The sequence below is a fragment of the Osmerus mordax genome, chromosome 15, assembly GCF_038355195.1.
Source record: "Osmerus mordax isolate fOsmMor3 chromosome 15, fOsmMor3.pri, whole genome shotgun sequence".
Lineage (NCBI taxonomy): Eukaryota > Metazoa > Chordata > Actinopteri > Osmeriformes > Osmeridae > Osmerus > Osmerus mordax.
This window is the reverse complement of record NC_090064.1, coordinates 13,586,425-13,596,886: the sequence shown is the minus strand read 5'-3', so window position 1 is coordinate 13,596,886 and position 10,462 is coordinate 13,586,425. Positions and strand designations below refer to the sequence as shown.

The 10,462-nt window shown below is 40.2% G+C and overlaps 1 protein-coding gene across 2 annotated transcripts; it reads left to right on the top strand.

Moving 5' to 3' along the window:
- Window positions 1–4,496: 4,496 nt before the first annotated feature.
- On the top strand, window positions 4,497–9,116 carry LOC136957891 (suppressor of cytokine signaling 6). Of its 2 annotated transcripts, none has more exons than XM_067252111.1 (2): window positions 4,497–4,626; window positions 5,673–9,116. In XM_067252111.1, exon 2 carries the CDS (start codon window positions 5,696–5,698, stop codon window positions 7,403–7,405), a length of 1,710 nt encoding a protein of 569 aa, XP_067108212.1. In that variant the 5' UTR covers window positions 4,497–4,626; window positions 5,673–5,695; the 3' UTR covers window positions 7,406–9,116. The 2 variants fall into 2 exon arrangements, with proteins under 2 accessions (XP_067108212.1, XP_067108211.1); XM_067252110.1 differs by having other exon boundaries at window positions 4,564–4,846.
- Window positions 9,117–10,462: the final 1,346 nt, after the last annotated feature.

The following is a 10,462-nucleotide window of genomic DNA, read 5'->3' as shown; positions in this document are numbered from 1 at the left end:
GTTAATTTTCAATGAACGCGCCAGTGTCAGTTCTTGTTGCTTCCTGGTAGTCGTAGTGCAGCTTGGGGTGTATTCAAGAAACACATTTGCGGGGTCGCATTAAACGTTCAAGTCTCTCTATCTTTATATATATTGTGTATCAATAGGGCAGAAAACATGCCCACCATCCTGCCTTTATTATCTATTTTGCCTTTTCCCTGCAGGATACACCAGTTAAATGCCACTCCACATAGGCTACTGTCAATAAACACGACCGTAATATGATTATAGGCCTCTCCCATCAGATTCTCAATGTTTGTAGAAGCATTTGAACATCTAAAAGGCTTTTCATTTCTGACACATTGTGAGTGAAACGTTGAGACCTTCCAAATTATCATGCCATTCAATTAATCTCCAGTGTTCTAAAGTATCAAAGCAGCTCAACGTTGCTTCTCCCCAAAATTAAAGGCCTAATTTCAGAAGTGATCTGACTGTAATAATTAAATTGCTTGAATTCTCACACTTGACAGGTGATGCAGAAATATGATCAGTCTGTAGAGGTGATAATTATATAACCATAACAAATTATACTTTGACGCGATAATTATATAATCACGCAGTACTTGAGAACCCTGTTGGGAATTAAGTGCTTTTGAACGTGCACTTTTTCTTCTGGTTTGATGCTGCTGTTTGGGGAATGTGTAGTCTACTTCAATGGGCAATTACATTACCCTCCTTCCTTTGACGTTAAAAAGTTATTCAGGTTTTTTTTAATCAACCCTTTACTCCTCTGCTGCTGCTGTTGTTTACTCTTCAAGTTATACAAACTATTCAACTCTCATGTGGCTTGAAATGGCACATTTTAAGGCTCTTAGCTGTGTTTCCATCCACCTCAAACTGATGCGACATCAGACATCTCTTAAAGCAGGGCTCTGAGACTTTTACTTCACAAAGAAATATGTTGACATTCAACTGATCCCCAATGAGAATACAAGACAACCTCTTCTCTGACAGATTTCAAAGAACATGATACCTCTTCTGAGGGACAGCTCCAGTGACCAGAGCCCTTCATCTGTCTGAAAAATACTGTGTGAGAGAGTAACCCATGACTATTGAGTAGGTTCAAATGTTTCAAAGCGCGCAGTCTCTCTTTTTTTGCCACCAGTCTGCTTTTAGCTGTGTTATTCTTGTCAGAAACAAGACTTCTATTCAGATACATGAGAAGAGGGCCATTGTGAAAAGCCTCCAGTCCAACTAAATTGTAATCGTGTTTTTTTGTAATTCACAGTGTTTTCAGATTCATTCCCTATGAACACATTTCTGAATATTTATACATGACTGCAAACCAGTTACGTTTCTAAAAGGGCAGGTGGATGTTCTTCTCTGGATCTGCTTTTTAACCTAAGGCAACATTTCAAAAGTAGAAGAAAGAAATCCATGTTTGGAACCTTTGAAGCCAGATTCTGACCCTAATGTGGTCTAGAAGCATCATGCTTCAGATTTGAAATGTTATCACATACGTAGGATCAGTGTGGAGAAATGGTAAATATTCACCCACGGTATGTGAAAGGAATTCAGCCAGATACAGTGTAGGTATGTTGCTAGGTGACAAGTACCATTTAATGTCTTACATTGAAATGACTACAGTGTTATGGCCCCCAAGGTATAGCATACTTGTGTTGATATCCTGGTAGCTCCGTGGCTTTTCCTACCTGGGGCTGTTTTACCACCACAAATACATTTATTAAGTAAATAAATACATGTGGGCAAAATAGATAGAGGCACATTTGTTCTTAGTACATCAGCTCTGTACCCGTTAGGATTCCAATTGTTCCTAACAGTGTAACAGTGTCACATGCCCAGTGTAGTGGTAACTGAAAAATTGGTCATATATGTACTGAAAATGTACTGATTTTGAATATTTTTTGATAAGTTAGTGCTTGAATTCATAATAAGAACATGCAGTCATGTCTGGGTGATATTGAACCTGAGTCAAGCACTGTGCTACTGTTTAGTACAAGCTTGTGGAAAAATGTGAAATATTTAACTGCCTTTATTCACTGAAAATACATTAACATTCAGCTCAGGTTCCACTATAGCTGACTCATTAAATTCTGCGAGGATACAGCTGTTGTAAGTGTAATTAATGCACAATCCTCCAAGACCTCTTACAATCTCTTTCCTGCGGATTGCAGGGTGACTTAAAGGACTGGACTGCCCTCTGAATCTTAAACATGGCCAAACCTGCTCCTTTAAACAGAAAAAGGGGAGTGTCAGACCGTGAAGTAAAAGAGGTAAACATCATCCATTCTATAAATGTCCCCTCTACGTTGAGAGGAAAACCTCTCCCTGTTATTGTACATTCATTGCTCGGACAAAAACACAAGTGGTCCCACCGGCTCTGTCACTGCTTGACATGCCTGCTGCGCACCGTGTTACGCTCCACTGCCAGTGTTGAAGATATGAGGGTGGGCACCTTGGGACCCTTGACAAACCCCCTCGGCAGAGCAGTCAAGTTGAAGGACTGAGTCAAGCTGAAGGATGCTGTGGACATGTTGAACAAATAATTTATGGCAGATATTGCTTTCACATGAAATTATAAAGACAAATAAAATAATTCATCCCACGTGTGTGAGTATCTCATTAAAATATAGGTTCACTGGTTGCCTGGTCCCATCTTGACTTGAAAGTTTCCGAATTGAAATTCTGAAATTTAGATTTTGTCATTCTCTTGTTGACAGAAGAACTGGAACTGAACAGTATCTTTCAAAACATTTAACATGTTAACCATTGATATAGTTATTCATATATATGCCAACACCAATACTCTTTTTTTCTTTGCTCTGTAATCGCAATGACATATAACAATGTTGATGTTGTATATAATGTAATAATAATTACCTCAACCTTTCTCAGATATAATTTTTACTCCAACTAACAGAGAGCAAATATCCCTTGCACTAAAGTTTGTTTGTCAGGTCCAATTTGGTAAGCAAAAACATTGCACCCTTGCTTGCCAGTGTCTTTGGTACTTTCTAAGAACTTCTTGTTGCTCCCCCTCCTTCCTCTCTGCCCACACATCAAGTGAAGGCAGCCTGATCAACCCTAATAGGGACTGGTAATTAGAGATTTTGCATTGCTTGTCACATTGCAGCCCTAAGCAGGCTTTCCATGGTTGCTATACACTTGACAGTTTAACAGTGTGGAAAAAACAATATAATGTACAGTGTATGGCCCAAATTAGCCTGGCAGCAGTAAACACAATTACACACTTTAAAACAATACTGACACTAATTAGGCCACCAATGGCTCATTTCAGAGTTCACGTTCTTTGCTAATTTCTGGTATACAAAGTTACTGGAAAACACATTTGGACATCCAGGATGATATGTATTTGGAATACAGATCTGACTTTTTTTTTTATTGTTTTGCCTTTCAGTCCTTCAGGAAAATCATATGAGTGGTTTGTAAGATGAATGGAATCATGATTTTGGTTCTTGAATCAGGATAGCTCTAAGACATTACAAATTAAAAATGTTCATTGCATTGATATCCTTACTGTATACTGCAGATCTGCTTCATGTACAGATCTGCTATGTATGTAGTATATTTAAATGCGAACATTAAGTCAATAAATATCAGCCCTCGTCACATTTTATGATGTAATTAAAATATTTAGTTTATAGAACTGTATACCAAAAAATATATTTTTCTAAATAGTTAGCTAGCATAATTATCTCTTTGTATAATGTGTCAACCTTTCTGTGAGAAAGAACCATGCTTTGCAATGAAGGATCCGGGTCCAGGTCAAGGTACTTTAAACAGTTCAGTCCTGGGTGAAACAGAACCAGGGGAAAACAGCCTTCAACATGTGTACATATATACATTTTATGTTCTGAAACTCCTTGTGCAATGGTGCAACAAGCAGGGTCTTTGCTGTCTACAGAAGTGTTGCTATTGTGTGAGGATTGCAGGGGCATGTTTGTGCTAAAAAAAACAGTGTTGTCTGTTTGATTTTGTGCAGTCCAAAAATAACATTTGCCTGCTAAATGTATTTTCCCCATCCTTCTGTACTAAACAGAATTAATATTTTATTTACATGCATTTCCATTTCTGAGCCTAACCGGCTTTTTTAATATTAATGACACTTTTAAAAGTGGCAGAGTACATTGTCTGAGATTGTCTCATATGCATTTTCACTGTAAAATATTGCATTAATCAAAAATGTCCATCAATCCTGATTCCTTGCCTGAATTCTGGATGCATCATGTGATCAAATACAGTTTAACAGAATGTATCTCTCTCCGTGCGTGTGTGCGTGCGAGACAAATTGATCAAATACTGACTGTGTTAATAGACACAGATACGTAAAATTATATTATTTGCTCAATAAAAATGTATTTCAGTAAGTAAATCATTGTCAGTGTTAGGTATTCACAACTATTTTTGGGGGGTGCGATACGACCTCAGCGTGTGATTCGCTGTGTTCTCAGAAGCCTGTTCTCCCACAATTCAACAGGCAACAAAGAAAGGAAGGGTTTCGACTGGAAGTAGCTATATTACAAGAAAGAACAGTCTTGCTTCTGTCACTAAAGGAAACGAGAAGAAGCTAACATGTAGACCAGACATCAGAACACTCTTTGAATGGTTGGCTACTTTTAATCTCCAGAATAAAACACAGCAAAGTGATCCTCCAAGAGATGTTTTTGACAGCTAAAGCTAGCTAGCTAGCAAATAGGCTAAGCTTGCTAGCTATAAAGCTAGATGCTAGCTAGCTAATCAGTCAGTCCTGGTTGTTGTCGTCTTGTTTTATTGGAAAATTCAAATCAATTTTCGGAAAACCAGACATGCAGATGTTCAACTAAGAGTAAGTAGCTAGCCTAGCTAGCTTTCCAAACACGGGGTTGATGTCTAGCTAGCCATCTCGACACAGCTAGCTGGATAGTTTGCTTATACCTAGCTAGCTTTGTGGCAAGTAGCAAATCAGTACCTCTAGTCAGATACTAGCATTGCCAGTAGTAGCATTGTTCGTTTAGCCTGACAGCTAGTCTAGTGATTTGCTACGCCGTTGTCTTGCTAGCTAGTTTTTAATCATCGTCAAAAGCTCAACAGGCCCACAAAGCTTAACACTGCGTTACGTGTCCATATATCAAGTTGACCTCATCATGAGTAGCCTAAAAAGTTAGCTGCTTTTGCATTTGTCGTTTACCCAGAAGCAAGGCCTAATATTAGCTTGCTTGATCAAACAGTAGAGTAGTAGCAAGGCATGCAGTTAGCTAGTTAGCTACTTACTAGCATTATGTCTGGCACATTTTAACTGGCGAGAAGTAATTGTTAAATGTATAATTGGTAACGGTCATATGTATTGCATGTTAAAATATGTATAATTGATAATGATAGCTCCGTTCACGATGGTTCAGAAAAAGCTCTGCTAGATGGTTGACAGCTGTAAAAAATAGAAGCAAGCTAGCAACAACAGTTAATTTGTAGCTTTAACTGGGTTATACTGAAAAGGTATCATTTCATAGTCAGCTGGCAAATTTACTACTGCAGTATCTAAACATGATTACTACAGTTGTAATATTGATAAAACACTATTAACAAACACAAAATTATGATAAATTGTGATGGTTACTATAAGCATTGACATTACATTTAACAGTGGTCTGTTTTATGCTGTTGTCTCCTCACAGGGGATGCCAGCAAACGTGTATGCATGACCAGCTGTGTGGAGCCTGATGGGAGGACATTGTGGATAGCACCTTCATCAGGAGACCAGGAGTGTCATCACATCCCATGCCCCTACCTCGGCGGACCATTCAGAATGAAGAAAATCAGCCTTAAGACCATCCGCAAGTCCCTCAACATCAACAAGGGCAAAGAGGAGGGTGACTTTGTCATGCTACAGCAGCCTTCGCTGGCCCCTGATTTCTCGAAAGAGGACTCTTTGTTTGGGGGCTGCTATACCAAAGACCTCTCGGGCTGCGACCTAGGTGTTGACGAGGACAAGACGGGTCCCAAGGGCCGCTCTAAGAGCGAGAGCCTGATGGGCTCTCTGAAGAGGAGGCTGTCGGCTAAGCAGAAGGCCAAGGTCAAGGGCGGCTCGTCGGCCATGGGCTCAGCAGACGACGACGATACCTTTTCCTCCTCCTCGGTTCCCATCAGCTTCAATGAGGTCAAAGCCCAGCGGCCCCTGAGGTCTGCGTCTCTCCGTAGCCATCATTACAGCCCTTCGCCATGGCCTCTTAGGCCGGTAAATTCGGATGAAGCCTGCATCAAGATGGAGGTAAAGGTTAAAGCCATGGTGCACTCTCCAAGCCCTAGTCCCAACCTCAATGGGGTCAGGAAGGAATTTCACGACTTCCAAATGGAGGGGATTTTCCAGGACCAGGCAGAATCCCTGAAAACCATGCAGCAGCCGCAGAACGGAGACATGCACCTGAATATTGACGAACACGTGCCTGTGGTCCTAGGCCTCACACCCCAGGACTACATCCAGTATACAATGCCTTTAGATGAGGGAATGTACCCTGAGGGGTCCCACTCCTTCTGCCTGGATAGCTCCTCTCCCATGGAGGTGGTGGCAGAGGCAGACAGTGACTCGCTGCACACAGACCAGGTTCAGGTAGACCACGACCTGGTGAACCTGCCCCCAGACATTTTCATGGAGCAGTCAGTGAACGGGCTGCTCCTAGGCTCCGCTGAAGTGACGCTTCGAAACTCCAGGGTGGAGCCCCCGCCCCCTCTGTCCCCTCTCTTACCTCCGCTGCCTAGCAACGAAATTCCAAGGACTTTCTCTGGGTTTGGCTCGGCTGACAGTCAGGTGGCAGAGAGGATGAGACGCCATCTGAACTTCGACCCTAACTCCGCCCCTGGGGTCAGCCGGGTGTACGACTCGGTGCAAAGCAGCGGCCCCATGGTGGTGACGAGCCTGACTGAGGAGCTGAAGAAGCTGGCCAGACAGGGCTGGTACTGGGGCCCCATAACTCGCTGGGAAGCGGAGGAAAAGCTGATCAACTTGCCCGATGGCTCTTTTCTGGTAAGGGACAGCTCGGATGACCGCTATCTCCTCAGCCTAAGCTTCCGGTCCCAGGTTAAGACTCTCCACACACGGATAGAACACTCGAACGGCCGGTTCAGCTTCTACGAGCAGCCGGATGTTGAGGGCCACACGTCCATTGTGGACCTGATAGAACACTCTATCAAGGACTCGGAGAGCGGAGCGTTCTGCTACTCCAGATCCCGCTTACCAGGATCGGCCACCTACCCTGTCAGACTGACCAATCCTGTGTCGAGGTTTATGCAAGTGCGCTCATTGCAGTATCTGTGTCGGTTTGTGATTAGACAGTACACCCGGATAGACCTAATTCAGAAACTGCCTTTACCCAACAAAATGAAAGATTACCTGCAGGAGAAGCACTACTGAGGACGTGAGATAGGATAATGGTAGCAACTTGCACTTTTGGGTTCAATTAAGAGATTTAACAAGGTTTACAGACATCCATACTTTTGCGATGATTGGTTCCATTGGCTCTTTGTGTCCAGCAATGACTGTTTCAGTGTCCAGTATGTGTGTATAGCCTACCCTTCACAAATGCATAGAACCCATGTATGAATCTGTTAGAGGGCTAAGGGTTAATGCTAGGCTATACAGATTTAAGGTAAATTCTTCCATCAAATAGGACTGTACTGGAGATGGGTAGTTCTTCCCAGTAACTGCAAAGGACGATGGAAGAATGGCAGGTTGTGTCGGTGAGGATTATTGATAGTTTGCTTTCTGTATAAAATTCACTACACATGACATTAGACATCTGAAAATGCTGCAGTGAAGAAATGTTACATTTGGGATTGTAATTTTCTTAATTCATGATTCATTTTGAAGTTCTTCCAACTATTCAAAATTCATTGTGACATATTTTAAAAGTGGCCTAATAATAAAAAAATAAAAAATAGTAGGTTGAAGGTGTTTACCAGTAAGTTACTACTTAGGCTAACTAAGTTTTAGGCCTAACGTTGATCTAAATAGTTTTAAGCAACTTGGTCGACTTTGCAAGTAGGTAAACAAGCAGTGTGTAGCCATGTCTGTTTCAAGTAATAAAGGTACTATTAGAATATGCTGGTTTCTATGTTGCTGCACACGCTAGTCTAGTGTGCCAGTATGATGGCCTTTTAAATGCAACTATAAGTAACAAATGATCATAACCTTACGATTAAAAGTGTATCATGCTTATCGTCATTGTCCCTGATGGAACAATACTACCCCACATACTCAGTTTCTCTATATGAGTTTGTATATTGGAGCAAAGGGAAGAGCACATAGTATGTGACACAAGTGCTTTATATGTATACTTCGACAGGGAATCATGTTTTCACGCAAGTCAGAGCATCTTTTGTCATTGGTGTCCTAGAAAGTATTTTGAAATTGATTTTGGAGTACTTTGGTATGTTGGTAGATTGTGCATATAGTCTAGGCTTAGTTAGCGAGATGTGAAGGTGCCAGATACCACAGCGTCCAGGCACCAGAGATTAGTTAGGAACATTTGAATGGTGTTGCATGTAGAAAAAAACTAAAAAAATTGCATAAAGACTTGTTAACAGTTTATTTCTTTGAAATGTATAGAAATGAAGGATCTAGATTGTATGTAGGGGTGTAGAGGGATTTTGTTCTTGGTTTTGATGATCATGAGATGAACATTGTGTGGAAGTTTTCTTTTTTGTTTTCATCTTGGTAACATCTGCCATTTGGAGGACCAGACAGAGGCCTTGTTTAGAGGTTACATCAGTGTTTATGATTGGATTGTATCTTACTTTGCCTGTAATTCATTAGTTTACAGGAGGCATGTACATCCACTACATTAATGATATTAGTGATGGTAGCCATCATGTATTTAAGAAATTGAAACATTACTAGTAACTTTATTCTCTTATTGTGCCTGGCAACGGTCTTTATCCTCTTTCAATCTATTGAAAAGTTTCACATATCAGCCTAATGTCTACACACAATAACCCATATTCAAAGTTTAACCAATATTCTGAAATATTTTCTAATTTATTGAAAATGAAATGCAGTCATCATTTGCCTCAGTATTCACACCCCTGGTTACATGTGCAATAAAGTAGTTGTGTTTTATACTTTTTTTTTTTTTGCATGCCTTGATTTCATTTAGTTGACTAAATCACAGCAAGTGATCAAGGGTCTGAGGTTCTCCTGCTGAGTGGTGCTGGGTATAGATCCGTAGAGCATTTGTTTCTTCTGGCTGAACTTTCAATCTGAGAACTTTGTCAGGATCATTATGATCCATGCCTTCCACAAACCTCAGTAGTGTGATGGTTTGCTTCTGGATTCCTACTTCCCTTGATGACTTGTGGTTATTTAGTGAACTAAGTATTCTATACGCAAGAGAGAAGTGTGAGTGGTCTGGGCCACAGCTGATTTCTCACAGACTCCATTTGAACAAATTAGAAAGATACTTTTTCAATAGAATGTTTTTTTGATTAGACTGGTAGTACAATCTAATTAGTGTCAATTAAATAAGGTTGATAGTTTGAAATGGGGTGAATTCCTTCACAAGGCACTGTACAAATACTGTCCTCCATATGGTAGTGTTGAAATGGATCCCAACTGTCCCAACTCCCACACCTGATTGCACAGGTGTGGTCTGTGTTGGTGTAACTGTTTGTATTGCGTTCAAATCCTTGGTTTGATGTGTCATGTCTATGGGATACAAAGGGTAAGGCTCCTGTAAAACAGCAATGTCACTCATGACGATTATCATGGAACTAGAGAACTAGAATGTGGACTCAAATTGAAGCTTTTTTTTCAGAGAATTAAAATGTGAATTGATAATGTCAGTCTTTTGACTACATTAGTAATTATTAAGTGTGTTTCTGTTTTAATTGCCATTTGTTGTTTGATTTTGAAAAACAGGAACCAATATGATATACACCTAAATATAGTATTTCTGCTGTGATTTTTCCAAATACTTCAGTAGCCTGTTTTTTTTTTGTTTCCAAAATTCATTGTCATATTACCTCCAATGTGTGAGGTTGATGCTTGGTTAAACTGCTGCATTTTGAATCCATGGTTGTTTAGCACTTAACAAGCTCCATCAATTTGTGTTTTATGTTATGCATCTCTGCAAATGAAGGTAATTGTTTACAATGATATATTTGGTGGTAAATACCATTTCATTTCTTTAGGTTTTCCTTTCTTACACAAATATCTTGGTACAATTTCAAACCCCAGTTTATTTAATGTGTTATACACATTTGTGCTGCTTAATGGATATGATTGCCTTTCTTGTATTTAACTATGGGAAAACAGAATGTCACAATTTAGATGTATATAGACCTAATGACTTATCATCTTGGGAGAGCAAAAATACATCTGCAATTTGTAAGAAAAAGATTCAGTCAGTAAAAACAGCATTAGTATCTATTTAGGAAATCCTCAGTAGAAAATGCATCACTCCAGTTTACATTT

Excerpts from the sequence above, each read along its gene's own strand:
- LOC136957891 (XM_067252111.1), top strand. The coding sequence starts at position 5,696 with ATGACCAGCTGTGTGGAGCCTGATGGGAGGACATTGTGGATAGCACCT.